Source organism: Salvelinus fontinalis, unplaced genomic scaffold (genome assembly GCF_029448725.1).
Source record: "Salvelinus fontinalis isolate EN_2023a unplaced genomic scaffold, ASM2944872v1 scaffold_1160, whole genome shotgun sequence".
NCBI lineage: Eukaryota > Metazoa > Chordata > Actinopteri > Salmoniformes > Salmonidae > Salvelinus > Salvelinus fontinalis.
The window spans coordinates 1-22,309 of NW_026601369.1; the positions used below are offsets into that span (position 1 = coordinate 1).

The 22,309-nt window shown below is 44.0% G+C and overlaps 1 protein-coding gene across 1 annotated transcript in view; it reads left to right on the forward strand.

Moving 5' to 3' along the window:
• Nucleotides 1–29: 29 nt before the first annotated feature.
• Nucleotides 30–22,309, forward strand: part of LOC129848757 (ADP-ribosylation factor GTPase-activating protein 2-like) — a gene marked incomplete at its 5' end in the record, with an annotated part of 31,301 nt that continues 9,021 nt past the window's right edge. The window contains 13 exons of the mRNA XM_055915859.1: nucleotides 30–203; nucleotides 1,903–2,034; nucleotides 3,671–3,754; nucleotides 3,878–3,983; nucleotides 4,101–4,163; nucleotides 4,518–4,562; nucleotides 7,331–7,383; nucleotides 7,700–7,836; nucleotides 8,276–8,407; nucleotides 9,601–9,729; nucleotides 10,687–10,963; nucleotides 21,800–21,890; nucleotides 22,079–22,200. Coding sequence (XP_055771834.1) covers nucleotides 30–203; nucleotides 1,903–2,034; nucleotides 3,671–3,754; nucleotides 3,878–3,983; nucleotides 4,101–4,163; nucleotides 4,518–4,562; nucleotides 7,331–7,383; nucleotides 7,700–7,836; nucleotides 8,276–8,407; nucleotides 9,601–9,729; nucleotides 10,687–10,963; nucleotides 21,800–21,890; nucleotides 22,079–22,200 — 1,545 coding nt within the window. The remainder of the gene's footprint in view (nucleotides 204–1,902; nucleotides 2,035–3,670; nucleotides 3,755–3,877; nucleotides 3,984–4,100; nucleotides 4,164–4,517; nucleotides 4,563–7,330; nucleotides 7,384–7,699; nucleotides 7,837–8,275; nucleotides 8,408–9,600; nucleotides 9,730–10,686; nucleotides 10,964–21,799; nucleotides 21,891–22,078; nucleotides 22,201–22,309) is intronic.

Here is a 22,309-nt window from a genome sequence, read left to right on the forward strand (position 1 = left end):
TCACACACACACACCACAACACAACACAACACAACACACGTCATGACGCGACAATCACAAGTTTTACTGTCATACACTGTCAAGGAGAACATTTGATACAATCCCCATGTTGTTTTGTTGTTCATCTCAGATCCACTGAGCTGGACTCCAACTGGAGCTGGTTTCAGCTGAGATGTATGCAGGTCGGAGGAAACGCCAACGCGGTACGTCAACACCATAACATTCCACTATATATATATACACTGCTCAAAAAAATAAAGGGAACACTTAAACAACACAATGTAACTCCAAATCAATCACACTTCTGTGAAATCAAACTGTCCACTTAGGAAGCAACACTGATTGACAATAAATTTCACATGCTGTTGTGCAAATGGAATAGACAAAAGGTGGAAATTATAGGCAATTAGCAAGACACCCCCCAAAACAGGAGTGATTCTGCAGGTGGTGACCACAGACCACTTCTCAGTTCCTATGCTTCCTGGCTGATGTTTTGGTCACTTTTGAATGCTGGCGGTGCTCTCACTCTAGTGGTAGCATGAGACGGAGTCTACAACCCACACAAGTGGCTCAGGTAGTGCAGTTCATCCAGGATGGCACATCAATGCGAACTGTGGCAAAAAGGTTTGCTGTGTCTGTCAGCGTAGTGTCCAGAGCATGCAGGCGCTACCAGGAGACAGGCCAGTACATCAGGAAACGTGGAGGAGGCCGTAGGAGGGCAACAACCCAGCAGCAGGACCGGTACCTCCGCCTTAGTGCAAGGAGGTGCACTGCCAGAGCCCTGCAAAATGACCTCCAGCAGGCCACAAATGTGCATGTGTCAGAATATGGTCTCACAAGGGGTCTGAGGATCTCATCTCGGTACCTAATGGCAGTCAGGCTACCTCTGGCGAGCACATGGAGGGCTGTGCGGCCCCACAAAGAAGTGTCACCCCACACCATGACTGACCCATCGCCAAACCGGTCATGCTGGAGGATGTTGCAGGCAGCAGAACGTTCTCCACGGCGTCTCCAGACTCTGTCACGTCTGTCACATGTGCTCCTGTGCTCAGTGTGAACCAGCTTTCATCTGTGAAGAGCACAGGGCGCCAGTGGCGAATTTGCCAATCTTGGTGTTCTCTGGCAAATGCCAAACGTCCTGCACGGTGTTGGGCTGTAAGCACAACCCCCACCTGTGGACGTCGGGCCCTCATACCACCCTCATGGAGTCTGTTTATGACTGTTTGAGCAGACACATGCACATTTGTGGCCTGCTGGAGGTCATTTTGCAGGGCTCTGGCAGTGCACCTCCTTGCACAAAGGTGGAGGTAGCGGTCCTACTGCTGGGTTGTTGTCCTCCTACGGCCTCCTCCACGTCTCCTGATGTACTGGCCTGTCTCCTGGTAGCGCCTCCATGCTCTGGACACTACGCTGACAGACACAGCAAACCTTTTTGCCACAGTTCGCATTGATGTGCCATCCTGGATGAACTGCACTACCTGAGCCACTTGTGTGGGTTGTAGACTCCGTCTCATGCTACCACTAGAGTGAGAGCACCGCCAGCATTCAAAAGTGACCAAAACATCAGCCAGGAAGCATAGGAACTGAGAAGTGGTCTGTGGTCACCACCTGCAGAATCACTCCTGTTTTGGGGGGTGTCTTGTTAATTGCCTATAATTTCCACCTTTTGTCTATTCCATTTGCACAACAGCATGTGAAATTTATTGTCAATCAGTGTTGCTTCCTAAGTGGACAGTTTGATTTCACAGAAGTGTGATTGACTTGGAGTTACATTGTGTTGTTTAAGTGTTCCCTTTATTTTTTTGAGCAGTGTATATAGACGTTGGAACAACACACCACTTTAAACAGGACCTGCTGTGGATCTGACTCTCTCCCCCTCTTGTCTGTGTCCTCCTGGTGAAGACGGCCTTCTTCCGCCAGCATGGCTGCTCCACCAATGACACGACCGCCAAGTACAACAGCCGCGCGGCACAGATGTACCGAGAGAAGATCCGACAGCAAGCCAACACGGCGCTGTCTAAATATGGGTCTGACGTGAGTGTGGGCTGTGAGCGCAGCTTCAACGGTCACCCAAACGTACCATACGTTTATGTAGCATGTATGCATGTAACAACTCACCCTTAACCCAGCTTTTTAAACGAGGCTCACGGTGATATATCCCTACTCCCAAGTTGTGGTTGTAACCACTATACCACTGAACATTGAGCTTTTGGAATTACTCCATGTTTATTGAGTTGTTTAAATTCCTACTGATATTATTATTATGTCTTATGGTTATCTATATAGATCTATATATTATGTCTTATGGTTATCTATATAGATCTATATATTATGTCTTATGGTTATCTATATAGATCTATATATTATTATTATTTCTTATGGTTATCTATATAGGTCTATATATTATTATTATTATTATTATGTCTTATGGTTATCTATATAGATCTATATATTATTATAATGTCTTATGGTTATCTATATAGATCTATATATTATGTCTTATGGTTATCTATATAGATCTATATATTATTATAATGTCTTATGGTTATCTATATAGATCTATATATTATGTCTTATGGTTATCTATATAGATCTATATATTATTATTATGTCTTATGGTTATCTATATAGATCTATATATTATTATAATGTCTTATGGTTATCTATATAGATCTATATATTATTTCTTATGGTTATCTATATAGGTCTATATTTTATTATGTCTTATGGTTATCTATATAGGTCTATATATTCCTACTGTGATATTATTCCTCCACTGAGAAGGCAACGAACTCCCACTCTCTCGTCCCTCTCACAGCCACCCATATCAGCTACATATTGGCCTGTTGAGTCACCAGCGAGTGGGCAAACTCCACGTGTGATGTCACCAGCAGCATTAATTCATGTCTTGTGGATAGACCACACGATACATAATTACCCACAAACACCATATCTGTTCTCATTGGTGCAGCTGCATGCAGATGCACTTCCAGGTCCTCACAAGGCTTTTGCAAATACCAATTCAGATTTGAATGTGCTGTGAGTGTGTAGAGGTGTTTCATATTTTAACTCACGAGTTTCAAATCATCAACAATGGTCTTCCGTTTGGGCCAAACGGTTTAAGCAGGTGTGATAGAGCTGAGCTATATTTAAAATGGGAAATCAATACGTTCCCTGTGACCAACATATTCCTTTCCCAAATCTAGTGGGTATAGACTTATGATGTCTATATCTATAGAGGCCAGGGTTGATTTGGCTCTGGGCCATCTAAATCACATGTATTTATAAAGCCCTTCTTACATAAGCTGATGTCACAAAGTGCTTCTTCAGAAACCCAGCCTAAAACCCCAAACAGCAAGCAATGCAGATATAGAAGCACAGTGGCTAGGACAAACTCCCTAGAAAGGCAGGAACCTAGGAAGAAACCTAGAGAGGAACCAGGCTCTGGGGGGAGGCCAGTCCTCTTATGGCTGTGCCAGATGGAGATTATAAATGTACATGACCATTAAGGCCAGATCGTTCTTCAAGATGTTAAGACGTTCATATATGACCAGCAGGGTCAAATAATAATCACAGTGGTTGTCGAGGGTGCAGCAGGTCAGCACCTCAGGAGTAAATGTCAGTTGGCTTTGTGAATGGCGTCCGTGAACCCTTCCTCTTTCTCTTTCAGTTGTGGATTGACCCATTCAGTGTGAGCAGCCAGCCTGCAGCCCCAGAGAAGAGACAGACAGACTTCTTTGCTGAGCATACTCAGGTAGGCCTGAGGTCTACTGTTCAAATCACACCAATCACACAAGTGTTTTCTGTGTGTGCAGTAGTGTTGGTTCTGTGTGTACGTGTTGTGTTATTTAATGTGACTGAATTGGTGTATTTGCAGCCTTCAAACAGCTGGGACGTGACGGTTCCTTCCCTGACAGAACACAATGGAACCCTCACTCAACTATTGGAGGACACACCCAAAGCCCCCCACACCGCCAGCACTCGTGAGTCTCACACACACACACAGTCCCCCCTCTCCTATCCTTTCGTCTGGAGCTTTCCCATATGTTTCTGAGGTTGAATTAGACAGTTGATCTGTGATTTGTATTTGACATTCTCAGAGCTGGAGGAAGGACCAAGCATTGAGGGACTGAGCACTGAGCAGTCTCCCAAAGTCGCTATAGGTAAGTCATCAGCCAATATCCTGTTCCTCTGCCTCCTTTCACATGACAACAGCTCCTCCCCTCACCTCTCAAGGATCTTTGCTGACCTTAAAAACACGGAATAGGTGATGGTCACAGCCATTTCCAGACCTCAACATCCACAGTAACCCCACCCCTGATATTCTGTCAAGGCTGCTCTTGTTGGCTCTTCCCAGAATTGGAGACCCCCCCCCCCCCCCCTTATTTAGACATTTGGACCAGACACCAAATTGTCCCTAGCCCTCCCATACATAGCCCACCCTGTAATACAGTCACTGGAGGTTGTCCATATGACCATGGAGCCCTCAGTAACACCTGTGTCTGCTTTGTCCGTAGAGGACTCCATGCGTTTGTCGTCAGATCAACCACAGCTACCCAAAGGTGATTGGAACGCCTTTTTAAAAGCTGCCGTTAGCCCATTGGCTGGCCAGATTTTCAGGAAGCATGGTTGGTTCTGTGCTTGACTGACACCTCACCTGATTGTGACACGCAAGCGTAAGCCCCTCCCTCCCTGCTCTAAGTAAAATGTGTGACTGCCAAGGCTTTCTTCCTTCTTCCAGTCTCCTAACATTAATACAGTCAGACAACCCCTATTCAACACATAGCCTCGGTCACAGACCTAGCAGACTCCGTGCCTTTCATTCAACATGTAGCCTCGGTCACAGACCTAGCAGGCTTACAGTGCCTTTCATTCAACACGTAGCCTCGGTCACAGACCTAACAGACTCAGTGTCTTTCATTCAACACGTAGCCTCGGTCACAGACCTAGCAGACTCGGTGCCTTTCATTCAACATGTAGCCTCGGTCACAGACCTAGCAGACTCGGTGCCTTTCATTCAACACGTAGCCTCGGTCACAGACCTAGCAGACTCAGTGTCTTTCATTCAACACGTAGCCTCGGTCACAGACCTAGCAGACTCAGTGTCTTTCATTCAACATGTAGCCTCGGTCACAGACCTAGCAGACTCAGTGCCTTTCATTCAACACATAGCCTCGGTCACAGACCTAGCAGACTCGGTGCCTTTCATTCAACATGTAGCCTCGGTCACAGACCTAGCAGACTCGGTGCCTTTCATTCAACACGTAGCCTCGGTCACAGACCTAGCAGACTCAGTGTCTTTCATTCAACACGTAGCCTCGGTCACAGACCTAGCAGACTCAGTGTCTTTCATTCAACACGTAGCCTCGGTCACAGACCTAGCAGACTCAGTGTCTTTCATTCAACACGTAGCCTCGGTCACAGACCTAGCAGACTCAGTGTCTTTCATTCAACATGTAGCCTCGGTCACAGACCTAGCAGACTCAGTGTCTTTCATTCAACACGTAGCCTCGGTCACAGACCTAGCAGACTCAGTGTCTTTCATTCAACATGTAGCCTCGGTCACAGACCTAGCAGACTCAGTGCCTTTCATTCAACATGTCGCCTCGGTCACAGACCTAGCAGACTCAGTGCCTTTCATTCAACATGTAGCCTCGGTCACAGACCTAGCAGGCTTACAGTGCCTTTCATTCAACACCTAGCCTCGGTCACAGACCTAGCAGGCTTACAGTGCCTTTCATTCAACATGTAGCCTCGGTCACAGACCTAGCAGACTCAGTGTCTTTCATTCAACATGTAGCCTCGGTCACAGACCTAGCAGACTCAGTGTCTATCATAAGTTTTCACTCCCGTTGGACTTCTTCATGTTGTATTGTGTTACAAATTGGGGTTAAAATGTTTTTTTAATTTGTAATTTATTTTTATATATAAATACATCACTGATCTACACAAAATAGTCAAAGTGAGGGATACAATTCTGTACAGACTTCCTCCTTTTGACTGTCATTTAGATCAGTATTGTGGAGTGACTACAATGTGGTTGAGCCATCCTTAGTAGATCATTATTGGGGAGTGACTACAATGTGGTTGAGCCATCCTTAGTAGATCAGTATTGTGGAGTGACTACAATGTGGTTGAGCCATCCTTAGTAGATCATTATTGGGGAGTGACTACAATGTGGTTGAGCCATCCTTAGTATATCAGTATTGTGGAGTGACTACAATGTGGTTGAGCCATCCTCAGTAGATCAGTATTGTGGAGTGACTACAATGTGGTTGAGCCATCCTTAGTTTTGTCCCATCACAGCCGTAAACCCTGAAGCTGTTTTAAAGTCACAGTAGGACTCATGATGACATCACTGCACGGTTCCCTTCCCGTCCGGCAGCTCAGTTAGAAAGGACGTCTGTATCTTTGTAATAACTTGATCAAGCTTAAAGGGATATTCAGTGCCTGCTTTTTTTTTCTACCCATCTACCAGTCGCTGCCCTTCTTTATGAGGCATTTGAAAAGCTCCCGTTGGTTGAATCTCTGTTTGAAATGCACTACTTCACTGAGGGAAAGGGGGATACCTAGTCAGTTGTACAACTGAATGTATTCAACTGAAATGTGTCTGACCTTACAGAGGTTGTATGTTTGGGGAACCAAGAAAGGGTCATTCAAATCACGTTGACCACTATTATTTCACACACTGAGGCCATGCAACTTATTGTGTGATTTGCTACACAAATGTTTTCTGCTCAACAATCAAGATATTTGAGTTATAAATTTTTCTTAATTTGTGAACATTTTATTTTATTTTCAGTTTGACATGGAGTATTTGGTAGGGATCAATGATTTGGTGCTTATCATTTCAGTTCTACTTCGTATCAAAATGTGAAAGTCCAATGGGGTGAATACTTATTATAGGAACTGTCTGTCCCGTAACTTTAGAATGACGTAAACAAATGAAACTATTTCTGTCAGGTGTATGACAATGGTGCTGTCCTTCAGCTGCAGTGATATAACACTGCTGACTGTAACACATGTCTTGAAACTGCTCTGACTGGATAAAAGGACTGTTGGAATGCTATTTCTCATCCGAGTGTGTTGACAAGTTCTTTGCGTAGCGTCTGCTAAGGGTACTGAATGTTTGCACCTTTTAACAGAGGGGAAACGTACAGCGGTTTGTGCATTCACATGTATGGTGGCACGCCTATGCATTTGTAGGGGTTAACATTGGTGTGTGTGCAACTTGCATTCCTTTTTCAAAGTTCTGCAGAGCGATTACAACTCGGGAGTCCCTGGCCTGTCGCTGTCCACCAGTGTTCTAATGATGAGCTTTGTGTTACAGATGTGAAGCAATCCATCATTGGGAAAAAGAAGCCCAGCACTACTAAGAAAGGGGTAAGTTACACCCCCTTCAGCACTTAGACAGGGGGCTCCGCGTGAGGAGCAAGGTTTAGGCTGGTCACGTGACCTGACTAGGAAACACGTGGAGCCCTAGATATGGCATGTAGTTAGGGCTCGGTGTTGTTCCTGGATAAGTCACGTTGACCAGAAAAACAAATGTCCCAAATCAGAACCACCAAACCTGGCTAATGAATCAAGAGTGCGTTGATCAAACCATGAATGTAATACAACCACTTGTCCACTGGGGGGCAGTCATTTCATCTGTCCCCAGCTGTGTGTAACCATCTCCTCTGTGCTCCTCTCCCTCCAGCTGGGTGCTAAGAAGGGCCTGGGGGCCCAGAAGGTGAGCAGTAAGAGCTTCTCGGAGGTGGAGAAACAGGCCCAGGTAGCTGAGAAGCTGAGAGAGGAGCAAGCAGCTGATGCTAAGAAACAGGCAGAGGAGTCCATGTGAGTGAACCACAGTTTGACAGTCAGAGAGCAGGGAAACACCTCCGCCCCACATTCTGCTCTTACTGCTGTTTTAGTGTTTACACTAAATTAATATTTGCTGTCTTCTCATGGTCAGACTGTTCAGTGGTTGTATATATCATGCTGCGAAATATGGAGCCTACTTCTGCGTACAGGAAGTGAATAGAGGGGATCCTTGAGGACAGCAAGTAGTGACATCCGCTGGCACAATAATCCTATTATCGTGTAACCGACAATTATGGACCATAACCGTGGGGGGGACAAAATGTCTTCATACATTTTACACACGGAGGGTAATGTTGGTAATCATTTTATGAGGAGATCGACATGGTCGGGAGGAGAGTTTCCTCAAATTCCAAGCGGGCAAAATTGTTGCAAATGAATGTAGAACAATTGACAAATGTGTCTCTCTTTGCAGTGTGGCCTCCATGCGCCTGGCCTACAAGGAGCTGGAGATTGACAGGAAGATGGACAACAAGAAGATGCAGAACATGGAGGGTAAGAAGAGAGAGCAGGCTGAGAGACTGGGCATGGGCTTCGGCAACCGCAGGTAATCACGTTATCAGTGTTCAAACCATGTTCTCAAACAACAGTAATGTTTCTCTCATGGAATAAGCGTTCCTTGAGCTCTACAAATAGCACATGAGTGCTGCCTGTTTGCATGTGCTAATGTAGGCTATAGTATTCCTGCTTAAACGATACTTTGGGATTTTGGCAATCAGGCCCTTTATCTACTTCCCCAGAGTCAGATGGACTCGTGGATACCATATTTATAGTCCGTGTCAAGTTTGAAGGAAGTTAGAGAGTTTTGTGAGCCAATGCTAACTAGCGTTAGTGCAATGACTGGAAGTTTATGGGTATCTGCTAGCAGGGCTAATTAGCAACTTCCTTCCAACTGCATGCAGAGACATAAAATGGTATCAAGGAGTTGATATGACTCTGGGGAAGTAGATAAAGGAGTTGATATGACTCTGGGGAAGTAGATAAAGGAGTTGATCTGACTCTGGGGAAGTAGATAAAGGAGTTGATATGACTCTGGGGAAGTAGATAAAGGAGTTGATCTGACTCTGGGGAAGTAGATAAAGGAGTTGATCTGACTCTGGGGAAGTATATAAAGGAGTTGATATGACTCTGGGGAAGTGGATAAAGGAGTTGATCCGACTCTGGGGAAGTGGATAAAGGAGTCGATCCGACTCTGGGGAAGTAGATAAAGGAGTCGATCCGACTCTGGGGAAGTAGATAAAGGAGTCGATCCGACTCTGGGGAAGTAGATAAAGGAGTCGATCCGACTCTGGGGAAGTAGATAAAGGAGTCGATCCGACTCTGGGGAAGTAGATAAAGGAGTCGATCCGACTCTGGGGAAGTAGATAAAGGAGTCGATCCGACTCTGGGGAAGTAGATAAAGGAGTCGATCCGACTCTGGGGAAGTAGATAAAGGAGTCGATCCGACTCTGGGGAAGTAGATAAAGGAGTCGATCCGACTCTGGGGAAGTAGATAAAGGAGTCGATCCGACTCTGGGGAAGTAGATAAAGGTCCTAATTGCCAAAATCCAGAAGTATCCCTTTAATTATTTATGCTTTTGGTTGGTGTCCCACTCTTTAATGGGATGCCATGTTACAGAGTGTGGTTTTAACTTCAGTGGTGTTTGTGTGTTTACGGTGTCTGTGTGTGTGTAGATTGTGTTGCAGTACATTATTGTGTGTGGACATGACTTAAGTGTGTGTGTATTCTGTGTATTCCAGCACCATATCTCACTCAGTGATGTCAGAGATGCAGGTGATTGAGCAGGAGACGCCCTTGGGGGCCAAGTCCTCGCCTCGCTCCAAACTGGACATGTTGGATGAGCCGGGCTTCTCCTCCGGACCCCCTAAGTACGTCACACCCCAAACAGATCAGAATGTCTTCTCCTAAGGAGTAGTAGTGGAAAAATGGGTTTCTGTCCAATTCCAAATGGACTTCCACCCCCAAGCTAGCTACCTCCCAGGCACTGGGGTTGTTGTATACAGCTGAAAGGATTGGATTGGTATTAACAATATGGTAATGGATCCAACTTGCCTTCAGATAGGCTTGATATACTTGTCTTCATCTTGCTAAGACACCTATCCAATCATTTCATAATTATCTAAGAGTCTTGGGTCTATGGGTTAGGGGTAGAGCCTTGGGTCTATGGGTTAGGGGTAGAGCCTTGGGTCTATGGGTTAGGGGTAGAGCCTTGGGTCTATGGGTTAGGGGTAGAGCCTTGGGTCTATGGGTTAGGGGTAGAGCCTTGGGTCTATGGGTTAGGGGTAGAGCCTTGGGTCTATGGGTTAGGGGTAGAGCCTTGGGTCTATGGGTTAGGGGTAGAGCCTTGGGTCTATGGGTTAGGGGTAGAGCCTTGGGTCTATGGGTTAGGGGTAGAGCCTTGGGTCTATGGGTTAGGGGTAGAGCCTTGGGTCTATGGGTTAGGGGTAGAGCCTTGGGTCTATGGGTTAGGGGTAGAGCCTTGGGTCTATGGGTTAGGGGTAGAGCCTTGGGTCTATGGGTTAGGGGTAGAGCCTTGGGTCTATGGGTTAGCGGTAGAGCCTTGGGTCTATGGGTTAGCGGTAGAGCCTTGGGTCTATGGGTTAGCGGTAGAGCCTTGGGTCTATGGGTTAGCGGTAGAGCCTTGGGTCTATGGGTTAGCGGTAGAGCCTTGGGTCTATGGGTTAGCGGTAGAGCCTTGGGTCTATGGGTAATATATCCCTTCATCTACCTCTGTTTCCTCAGATCTAATCCATTATGAATGTATCCTTGTGTATCCCTACCTGACCACCATTGTCCCTGCCTCTGTGTGTGTTTTGTCGGGACAGGTACAAGGACAACCCGTTCACGGCGGGCGACGGCTTCGGCTCGCGGTGGGACTCTGATGGGGGCGTGGCCTCCTTCACCTCCTCCTGGGCCCTGGAGAAGGAGGAGCCTAAAGAGGAGGTGACCATATCCAGCATCCAGCCTATCGGAGAACGGCCCAGTCGGCGGAAGGCGGAGGTGGCGGCGCCCGTGTCCGAGTCGAGCGAGGCCCGGCAGAAGTTTTCCAACGCCAAGGCCATCTCTTCCGACATGTTCTTCGGCCGTGAGAACTACGGCGAGGTAAAGTTACACCGCTGTATTACCAACAAATAAGAAGCCACCTGTCAACTGAACGGAAACCTCTAGAGCAAGGCAGGCCGCATTTAGTAAGACAACCGCTGCTCTGGTCTAGTATGGTGTTGTCTAATATTGTGTTGACTAGTATGATGTTGACTAGTATGATGTTGACTAGTCTAGTATGATGTTGACTAGTCTAGTATGATGTTGACTAGTATGATGTTGACTAGTCTAGTATGATGTTGACTAGTCTAGTATGATGTTGACTAGTATGCAGGCATGCAAACTAGTCACCTTTCGGCAAAATTCTCCGTTCTGAATCAGAAATAGGTGACCTACGTGATTCGTGTAGATCCGATGAGAAAAGTTTGGGGGTGCCTTGGCCTTGGATCACACTACTGGCTGTAAGCGAAAGAGTGATGCGCGTTTGGAGCAATACTGGCTGTATCCAAGACTCAGCCAATCGTTCACATAACTACAGAATGCAGCACGCGACTGAAGAGACAAGAGACAACCAATTTGCTGGTTACATCATCAGCGACCTCATGAGCTGTAACCGAAAAACAACTGGCATTTGGATAGTTTGAGGTGAGGGAGAAAATGTGGTGGAACAAGTATTGTTAGCATTGCTAAGTAACGTTATCTTGCTAGCTTGATTGAATTCTCCGTTAGCTAGCCAGCCAGAGAAATGTTGAGCAACATTAACCAACTTAACTGATCAAATAATTGAGTTTAGGAAAATTAGCTGGCTATTAAAGTCAGACAGCTAACATTAGCTAGCTGACGTTACAACATCAGATGAGCTAACATTAGTAACCTAACCAATTCGCTATAGTATTCATTTTCAGAATGAGAGAATTTGGTGAAAATGAGGCGTTGCTTGTTAAACAAGTGGATTCAGGGATCAAGTGTAGCTGGACTTGGGTCTGGCTTAAGCTGTATGCCACTATAGAGGTGAAAGGAACATGTTGGGGATGAATCAGAATTAGATGGGTAACATAGATAAGATGTTATTTTCATCATATGCTTGTGAGATACTTGTCATTAGAATGGTTCCCTTTGGACTATAGGGTTGGCAGTTGCACTTGTCCCTTCTCAGCCAGGGCTTAGTCACTTGGGGCCAGAGAGGGGAGAGGCCAGGCTTGTCTTCATATGTCAATGTATCTGTTAAACCATGTGGTGCTACGTAGAATATCAGAAGTGGAGGAGGACAGAATGGAACATTGTTTTCTTATGGGAATGTGTCTAACTATTCCTAAACCATGTGAAGGGATGGCGTGATTAATGGGGAACCAGTTAGTTATCTCATACAATGTCTGTACGCCAGTCACTCCCTCCTTTTCTCATTGGGGGAAGGAGTATGGCAGTGTCTGGAACCATTGTATGTCCCCTCTGAGGTTGCCCTTATCTTGACCTAGTATATGACCTAAGAGGCTCACTGTCTTCAGTGAGTTTGTCCAGGTTTGGGTGTATTTGAGATGGGAGTATCTAGAATTGATAAATGCCATTGGATGAGGTAATGTTTTGGTACTCTGTGAAGTACCAAGAAGGAGATTAGAACCTTGTTTAGGAGACCAAACTGAACGATAATTTATAGCGAATGCTGTCTAGCTATGGGATACTCTCTCAAGTAAAAGTCTTTCTTTGTGAAGCAGTTCCTATTATCTGTGGTTTGTCATGTCAACTAGGGGGTGGATCTTTGCTATAAAAGATCTCAGTTGCCATTATGTTGGCCACTCTCAACTTTTCATTAGAGATACTGAAATGTTGAAAGTTAAATGCTATTGCAAAAGCTTAATTATTATTAAAGGTGAAGTTTAAGTATAACTGTGGCTGGTGTGTGGTTTGCTCTCTTATCATTTGGTAATACAGGAAATTGCCACGACAAACACTACACACTTTCCCTCTTTTTCAATACTGTTGATAAAAAGGGGTAGGCCAGGTCTCTACCTGAAAGAGATCAATTATGCCAACAAAGGGTATCCTGCTCTGCTGGAACATTGTAGAACAGATGTCCACAGGCAGATAGTGCACAATACAATAATGTGTAGTCCACAGATATTGCTTAGTTGTGTTGAACTTGACAGTAACACTTGTGTGTGAATATATATTATATTTTTTACTCAGTGAATGTTATTTTTGCACACATGCAGTCTTGTGCTCTTGATCGATGTCTACTATAGTGGCCACTATAATAGAGCAAAAATATAATTTCTGTTTCATTCTATTTCTACTTTTAAGATGAGATGGTGTTGTCTAGTTTAATGAGATGGTGTTGACTAGTCTAATGAGATGTTGTTGACTAGTCTAATGCGATGGTGTTGACTAGTCTAATGCGATGGTGTTGTCTAGTCTAATGAGATGGTGTTGACTAGTCTAATGAGATGGTGTTGACTAGTCTAATGAGATGGTGTTGACTAATCTAATGAGATGGTGTTGACTAGTCTAATGAGATGGTGTTGACTAGTCTAATGAGATGGTGTTGACTAGTCTAATGAGATGGTGTTGACTAGTCTAATGAGATGGTGTTGTCTAATGAGATGGTGTTGTCTAATGAGATGGTGTTGTCTAATGAGATGGTGTTGACTAGTCTAATGAGATGGTGTTGTCTAGTCTAATGAGATGGTGTTGTCTAGTCTAATGAGATGGTGTTGTCTAGTCTAATGAGATGGTGTTGTCTAGTCTAATGAGATGGTGTTGACTAGTCTAATGAGATGGTGTTGACTAGTCTAATGAGATGGTGTTGACTAGTCTAATGAGATGGTGTTGACTAGTCTAATGAGATGGTGTTGACTAGTCTAATGAGATGGTGTTGACTAGTCTAATCAGATGGTGTTGACTAGTCTAATCAGATGGTGTTGACTAGTCTAATGAGATGGTGTTGACTAGTCTAATGAGATGGTGTTGTCTAGTCTAATGAGATGGTGTTGTCTAGTCTAATGAGATGGTGTTGTCTAGTCTAATGAGATGGTGTTGTCTAGTCTAATGAGATGGTGTTGACTAGTCTAATGAGATGGTGTTGACTAGTCTAATGAGATGGTGTTGACTAGTCTAATGAGATGGTGTTGACTAGTCTAATGAGATGGTGTTGACTAGTCTAATGAGATGGTGTTGACTAGTCTAATCAGATGGTGTTGACTAGTCTAATCAGATGGTGTTGACTAGTCTAATGAGATGGTGTTGACTAGTCTAATGAGATGGTGTTGTCTAGTCTAATGAGATGGTGTTGTCTAGTCTAATGAGATGGTGTTGTCTAGTCTAATGAGATGGTGTTGTCTAGTCTAATGAGATGGTGTTGACTAGTCTAATGAGATGGTGTTGACTAGTCTAATGAGATGGTGTTGACTAGTCTAATGAGATGGTGTTGACTAGTCTAATGAGATGGTGTTGACTAGTCTAATGAGATGGTGTTGACTAGTCTAATGAGATGGTGTTGACTAGTCTAATGAGATGGTGTTGACTAGTCAAATGAGATGGTGTTGACTAGTCTAATGAGATGGTGTTGTCTAGTCTAATGAGATGGTGTTGTCTAATGAGATGGTGTTGTCTAGTCTAATGAGATGGTGTTGTTGGTGTTGACTAGTCTAATGAGATGGTGTTGTCTAATGAGATGGTGTTGTCTAATGAGATGGTGTTGACTAGTCTAATGAGATGGTGTTGACTAGTCTAATGAGATGGTGTTGTCTAGTCTAATGAGATGGTGTTGTCTAGTCTAATGAGATGGTGTTGTCTAGTCTAATGAGATGGTGTTGTCTAGTCTAATGAGATGGTGTTGTCTAGTCTAATGAGATGGTGTTGTCTAGTCTAATGAGATGGTGTTGACTAGTCTAATGAGATGGTGTTGACTAGTCTAATGAGATGGTGTTGACTAGTCTAATGAGATGGTGTTGACTAGTCTAATGAGATGGTGTTGACTAGTCTAATGAGATGGTGTTGTCTAGTCTAATGAGATGGTGTTGTCTAGTCTAATGAGATGGTGTTGTCTAGTCTAATGAGATGGTGTTGTTGGTGTTGACTAGTCTAATGAGATGGTGTTGACTAGTCTAATGAGATGGTGTTGACTAGTCTAATGAGATGGTGTTGACTAGTCTAATGAGATGGTGTTGTCTAGTCTTATGAGATGGTGTTGACTAGTCTAATGAGATGGTGTTGACTAGTCTAATGAGATGGTGTTGACTAGTCTAATGAGATGGTGTTGACTAGTCTAATCAGATGGTGTTGACTAGTCTAATGAGATGGTGTTGACTAGTCTAATGAGATGGTGTTGACTAGTCTAATGAGATGGTGTTGACTAGTCTAATGAGATGGTGTTGACTAGTCTAATGAGATGGTGTTGACTAGTCTAATGAGATGGTGTTGTCTAGTCTAATGAGATGGTGTTGTCTAGTCTAATGAGATGGTGTTGTCTAGTCTAATGCGATGGTGTTGACTAGTCTAATGCGATGGTGTTGACTAGTCTAATGCGATGGTGTTGACTAGTCTAATGCGATGGTGTTGACTAGTCTAATGCGATGGTGTTGACTAATGAGATGGTGTTGTCTAATGAGATGGTGTTGTCTAATGAGATGGTGTTGTCTAATGAGATGGTGTTGTCTAATGAGATGGTGTTGTCTAATGAGATGGTGTTGACTAGTCTAATGAGATGGTGTTGACTAATGAGATGGTGTTGACTAATGAGATGGTGTTGTCTAATGAGATGGTGTTGTCTAATGAGATGGTGTTGACTAATGAGATGGTGTTGACTAGTCTAATGAGATGGTGTTGACTAGTCTAATGAGATGGTGTTGACTAGTCTAATGAGATGGTGTTGACTAGTCTAATGAGATGGTGTTGACTAGTCTAATGAGATGGTGTTGACTAGTCTAATGAGATGGTGTTGTTGGTGTTGTCTAGTCTAGCTAATGTAGGGCTGTCCCCGTAAAATAAATACAAATACAATTGGTCGACCGAGAGTCGTCTGTTCTTTCTACCAAAATATACTTTTTTTTTTTTTAAATGTAGGGGTGTGGATCAGGAAACCAGTCACTATCTGGTGTGACCACCATTTGCCTCATATAGTGTGACACATCTCCTTCACATCGAGTTGATCAGGCTGTTGATTGTGGCCTGTGGGATGTTGTCCCACTTCTCTTCAATGGCTGTCAAGGTTGCTGGATATTGGCGGGAACTGGAACACGCTGTCGTACACGTCGATCCATAGCATCCCAAACATGCTCATTGGGCAACATGGAAGAAGTGGGAAATTTTCAGCTTCCAGGAATTGTGTACAGATCCTTGCGACATGGGGCCGAGGTGATGGCGGCAGATGAATGGCACGACATTGGGCCACAGGGTCTCGTCACGGTGTCTCTGTGCATTCTTATTGCCATCGATAAAATGCAATTGTGTTTGTTGTCCGTAGCTTATGCCTGCCCATACCATCCCCCCACTACATGTGTGGGGCACTCTGTTCTCAATGTTGACATCAGTAAACCGCTCGCCCACAAGACGCCACACACGTGGTCTGCGGTTGTGAGGCAGGATGGACGTACTGCCAAATTCTCTGAAACGATGTTGGAGGCGGCTTATGGTAGAGAAATTAACATTCAATTCTCTGGCAACAGCTCTGGTGGACTTTCCTGCAGCTAGTATGCCAATTGCACGCTCCCTCAACTTGAGACATCTGTGGCATTGTGTTGAGTGGCCTTTTATTGTCCCTAGCACAAGGTTCACCTGTGTAATGATCATGTTGTTTAATCAGCTTCTTGATATGCCACACCTGTCAGGTGGATGGATTATCTTGGCGAATGAGAAATGCTCACTAACAGGGATGTCTACAAATTTGTGCACAAAATTTGAGAGAAGTAAGGTGGCGTATGAAACATTTCTGGGACCTTTCTTTTTTTGTCCAGTGTAATACCAGAGGCTCTTATCATGAAACAAATTCTACATCCTTTAAGCATAGCAAAGATTAGTTTTTTTTTTTATTGCCTAATTTGTGAAATTGCTGTATCCGACATTTTGTGATTAGACAATTTAGGCCAGGGCTGTTTCCTCGTCTCCTCACTCCGCTGCTGTCTCCGCCACATTGTTCTCAACACCAATATGCTGGTTAACTCTGCTATTATCCACATAGCAACACGGTCTAGGAAAAGGCTCCAATTCAACAGTGCACTGATGTTTCAGAACCGCGGACAGCGACCGCTATCCAAGCGCATTTGTGATAAAAGACTATTTCTATTAGTGTTGCACCATTGTTCTTATGTAATATAACCATATAGAATTTCAGCAGCACATGTCTTAGTGATGGACTGTTCCATCCCCACGGCCTCCACAATGGATCAGTCCAATCAGACAGGCGCCAATCAGACCGGGGTCTTGTACACCATTAAAAAATTATGATATTGCGGCTGACTGCTCAACTAAAGAAATATCGGTCGACCAACAACATATCGACCAAACAATCGACCAGTTTAAATGGGATCAACCCTAAACTAATGAGATGGTGACGATGGTGTTGACTAGTCAAGGGAATGCGATGGTGTTGTCTAATGAGATGGTGTTGACTGGTCTAATGAGATGGTGTTGACTAGTCTAATGAGATGGTGTTGTCTAGTCTAATGAGATGGTGTTGTCTAGTCTAATGAGATGGTGTTGTCTAGTCTAATGAGATGGTGTTGACTAGTCTAATGAGATGGTGTTGACTAGTCTAATGAGATGGTGTTGTCTAGTCTAATGAGATGGTGTTGTCTAGTCTAATGAGATGGTGTTGTCTAGTCTAATGAGATGGTGTTGTCTAGTCTAATGAGATGGTGTTGTCTAGTCTAATGAGATGGTGTTGTCTAGTCTAATGAGATGGTGTTGTCTAGTCTAATGAGATGGTGTTGTCTAGTCTAATGAGATGGTGTTGTCTAGTCTAATGAGATGGTGTTGTCTAGTCTAATGAGATGGTGTTGTCTAGTGAGATGGTGTTGTCTAGTGAGATGGTGTTGTCTAGTGAGATGGTGTTGTCTAGTGAGATGGTGTTGTCTAGTGAGATGGTGTTGTCTAGTGAGATGGTGTTGTCTAGTGAGATGGTGTTGTCTAGTGAGATGGTGTTGTCTAGTCTAATGAGATGGTGTTGTCTAGTCTAATGAGATGGTGTTGTTGGTGTTGACTAGTCTAATGAGATGGTGTTGACTAGTCTAATGAGATGGTGTTGACTCGTCTAATGCGATGGTGTTGACTCGTCTAATGCGATGGTGTTGACTCGTCTAATGCGATGGTGTTGACTAGTCTAATGCGATGGTGTTGTTGGTGTTGTCTAGTCTAATGAGATGGTGTTGACTAGTCTAATGAGATGGTGTTGACTAGTCTAATGAGATGGTGTTGTCTAGTCTAATGAGATGGTGTTGTCTAGTCTAATGAGATGGTGTTGTCTAGTCTAATGAGATGGTGTTGACTAGTCTAATGAGATGGTGTTGACTAGTCTAATGAGATGGTGTTGACTAGTCTAATGAGATGGTGTTGACTAGTCTAATGAGATGGTGTTGACTAGTCTAATGAGATGGTGTTGTCTAGTCTAATGAGATGGTGTTGTCTAGTCTAATGAGATGGTGTTGACTAGTCTAATGAGATGGTGTTGACTAGTCTAATTAGATGGTGTTGACTAGTCTAATGAGATGGTGTTGTCTAATGAGATGGTGTTGTCTAATGAGATGGTGTTGTCTAATGAGATGGTGTTGTCTAATGAGATGGTGTTGTCTAATGAGATGGTGTTGTCTAATGAGATGGTGTTGTCTAATGAGATGGTGTTGTCTAATGAGATGGTGTTGACTAGTCTAATGAGATGGTGTTGACTAGTCTAATGAGATGGTGTTGACTAGTCTAATGAGATGGTGTTGACTAGTCTAATGAGATGGTGTTGTCTAGTCTAATGAGATGGTGTTGTTGGTGTTGACTAGTCTAGCTAATGTAGGGCTGTCCCCGTAAAATAAATACAAATACAATTGGTCGACCGAGAGTCGTCTGTTCTTTCTACCAAAATATACTTTTTTTTTTTTTAATGTAGGGGTGTGGATCAGGAAACCAGTCACTATCTGGTGTGACCACCATTTGCCTCATGCAGCGTGACACATCTCCTTCACATCGAGTTGATCAGGCTGTTGATTGTGGCCTGTGGGATGTTGTCCCACTGCTCTTCAATGGCTGTCAAGGTTGCTGGATATTGGCGGGAACTGGAACACGCTGTCGTACACGTCGATCCATAGCATCCCAAACATGCTCATTGGGCAACATGGAAGAAGTGGGAAATTTTCAGCTTCCAGGAATTGTGTACAGATCCTTGCGACATGGGGCCGAGGTGATGGCGGCAGATGAATGGCACGACATTGGGCCACAGGGTCTCGTCACGGTGTCTCTGTGCATTCTTATTGCCATCGATAAAATGCAATTGTGTGTGTTGTCCGTAGCTTATGCCTGCCCATACCATCCCCCCACTACATGTGTGGGGCACTCTGTTCTCAATGTTGACATCAGTAAACCGCTCGCCCACAAGACGCCACACACGTGGTCTGCGGTTGTGAGGCAGGATGGACGTACTGCCAAATTCTCTAAAACGATGTTGGAGGCGGCTTATGGTAGAGAAATTAACATTCAATTCTCTGGCAACAGCTCTGGTGGACTTTCCTGCAGCTAGTATGCCAATTCAACTTGAGACATCTGTGGCATTGTGTTGAGTGGCCTTTTATTGTCCCTGGCACAAGGTTCACCTGTGTAATGATCATGTTGTTTAATCAGCTTCTTGATATGCCACACCTGTCAGGTGGATGGATTATCTTGGCGAATGAGAAATGCTCACTAACAGGGATGTCTACAAATTTGTGCACAAAATTTGAGAGAAGTAAGGTGGCGTATGAAACATTTCTGGGACCTTTCTTTTTTTGTCCAGTGTAATACCAGAGGCTCTTATCATGAAACAAATTCTACATCCTTTAAGCATAGCATAGTTTTTTTTAAATTGCCTAATTTGTGAAATTGCTGTATCCGACATTTTGTGATTAGACAATTTAGGCCAGGGCTGTTTCCTCGTCTCCTCACTCCGCTGCTGTCTCCGCCACATTGTTCTCAACACCAATATGCTGGTTAACTCTGCTATTATCCACATAGCAACATGGTCTAGGAAAAGGCTCCAATTCAACAGTGCACTGATGTTTCAGAACCGCGGACAGCGACCGCTATCCAAGCGCATTTGTGATAAAAGACTATTTCTATTAGTGTTGCACCATTGTTCTTATGTAATATAACCATATAGAATTTCAGCAGCACATGTCTTAGTGATGGACTGTTCCATCCCCACGGCCTCCACAATGGATCAGTCCAATCAGACAGGCGCCAATCAGACCGGTGTCTTGTACACCATTAAAAAATTATTATAGTATTGCGGCTGACTGCTCAACTAAAGAAATATCGGTCGACCAACAGCATATCGACCAAACAATCGACCAGTTTAAATGGGATCAACCCTAAACTAATGAGATGGTGTCTATGGTGTTGACTAGTCAAGGGAATGCGATGGTGTTGTCTAATGAGATGGTGTTGACTAGTCTAATGAGATGGTGTTGACTAGTCTAATGAGATGGTGTTGACTAGTCTAATGAGATGGTGTTGTCTAGTCTAAGGATGGTGTTGTTGGTGTTGACTAGTCTAATGAGATGGTGTTGTCTAGTCTAATGAGATGGTGTTGTCTAGTCTAATGAGATGGTGTTGTCTAGTCTAATGAGATGGTGTTGTCTAGTCTAATGAGATGGTGTTGTCTAGTCTAATGAGATGGTGTTGTCTAGTCTAATGAGATGGTGTTGTCTAGTCTAATGAGATGGTGTTGTCTAGTCTAATGAGATGGTGTTGTCTAGTCTAATGAGATGGTGTTGTCTAGTCTAATGAGATGGTGTTGTCTAGTCTAATGAGATGGTGTTGTCTAGTCTAATGAGATGGTGTTGTCTAGTCTAATGGGATGGTGTTGTCTAGTCTAATGAGATGGTGTTGTCTAGTCTAATGAGATGGTGTTGTCTAGTCTAATGAGATGGTGTTGTCTAGTCTAATGAGATGGTGTTGTCTAGTCTAATGAGATGGTGTTGTCTAATGAGATGGTGTTGTCTAATGAGATGGTGTTGTCTAATGAGATGGTGTTGTCTAATGAGATGGTGTTGTCTAATGAGATGGTGTTGACTAGTCTGAGATGGTGTTGTCTAGTCTGAGATGGTGTTGTCTAGTCTAATGAGATGGTGTTGTCTAGTCTAATGAGATGGTGTTGACTAGTCTAATGAGATGGTGTTGTCTAGTCTAATGAGATGGTGTTGACTAGTCTAATGAGATGGTGTTGACTAGTCTAATGAGATGGTGTTGTCTAGTCTAATGAGATGGTGTTGACTAGTCTAATGAGATGGTGTTGTCTAGTCTAATGAGATGGTGTTGTCTAGTCTAATGAGATGGTGTTGACTAGTCTAATGAGATGGTGTTGACTAGTCTAATGAGATGGTGTTCACTAGTCTAATGAGATGGTGTTGTCTAGTCTAATGAGATGGTGTTGTCTAGTCTAATGAGATGGTGTTGTCTAGTCTAATGAGATGGTGTTGTCTAGTCTAATGAGATGGTGTTGTCTAGTCTAATGAGATGGTGTTGTCTAGTCTAATGAGATGGTGTTGTCTAGTCTAATGAGATGGTGTTGACTAGTCTAATGAGATGGTGTTGTCTAGTCTAAGGATGGTGTTGTTGGTGTTGGCTAGTCAAGCAAATGCGATGGTGTTGTCTAATGAGATGGTGTTGACTAGTCTAATGAGATGGTGTTGTCTAATGAGATGGTGTCATTATGTCATTCCCCAGTATGAGGCTAAGACACGTCTGGAGGGCCTGTCTGGCAACACGTCCATCAGCTCTGCTGACCTGTTTGGGGACGGGAGTGACCGTGACACAGGTAAGGGTTAATGTTGTGTGTTTGTGATCTCTGTCTGTCTCTGTAGGGGCAGCAGGTTATGAGTGTGTTTGACTATTTGGTAATGTGTGTGTGTGTTTGTGTTTGTGATCTCTGTCTCTGTAGGGGCGGTAGGTTATGAGTGTGTTTGACTATTTGGTAATGTGTGTGTGTGTTCTCTGTCTCTGTAGGGGCAGCAGGTTATGAGAGTGTGCTGCCGACGGGGCCAGACATTGCTCAGTTCAAACAGGGGGTGAAGACTGTGGCGGGCAAGATGGCCGTGCTGGCCAACGGCGTCATGAACACCATACAGGTGACAGGACCAGAGACGCCTCAACACAATACAATTACACATACAGAGAAACTCTACAGGACCAGAGACACCTCAACACAATACAATTACACATACAGAGAAACTCTAC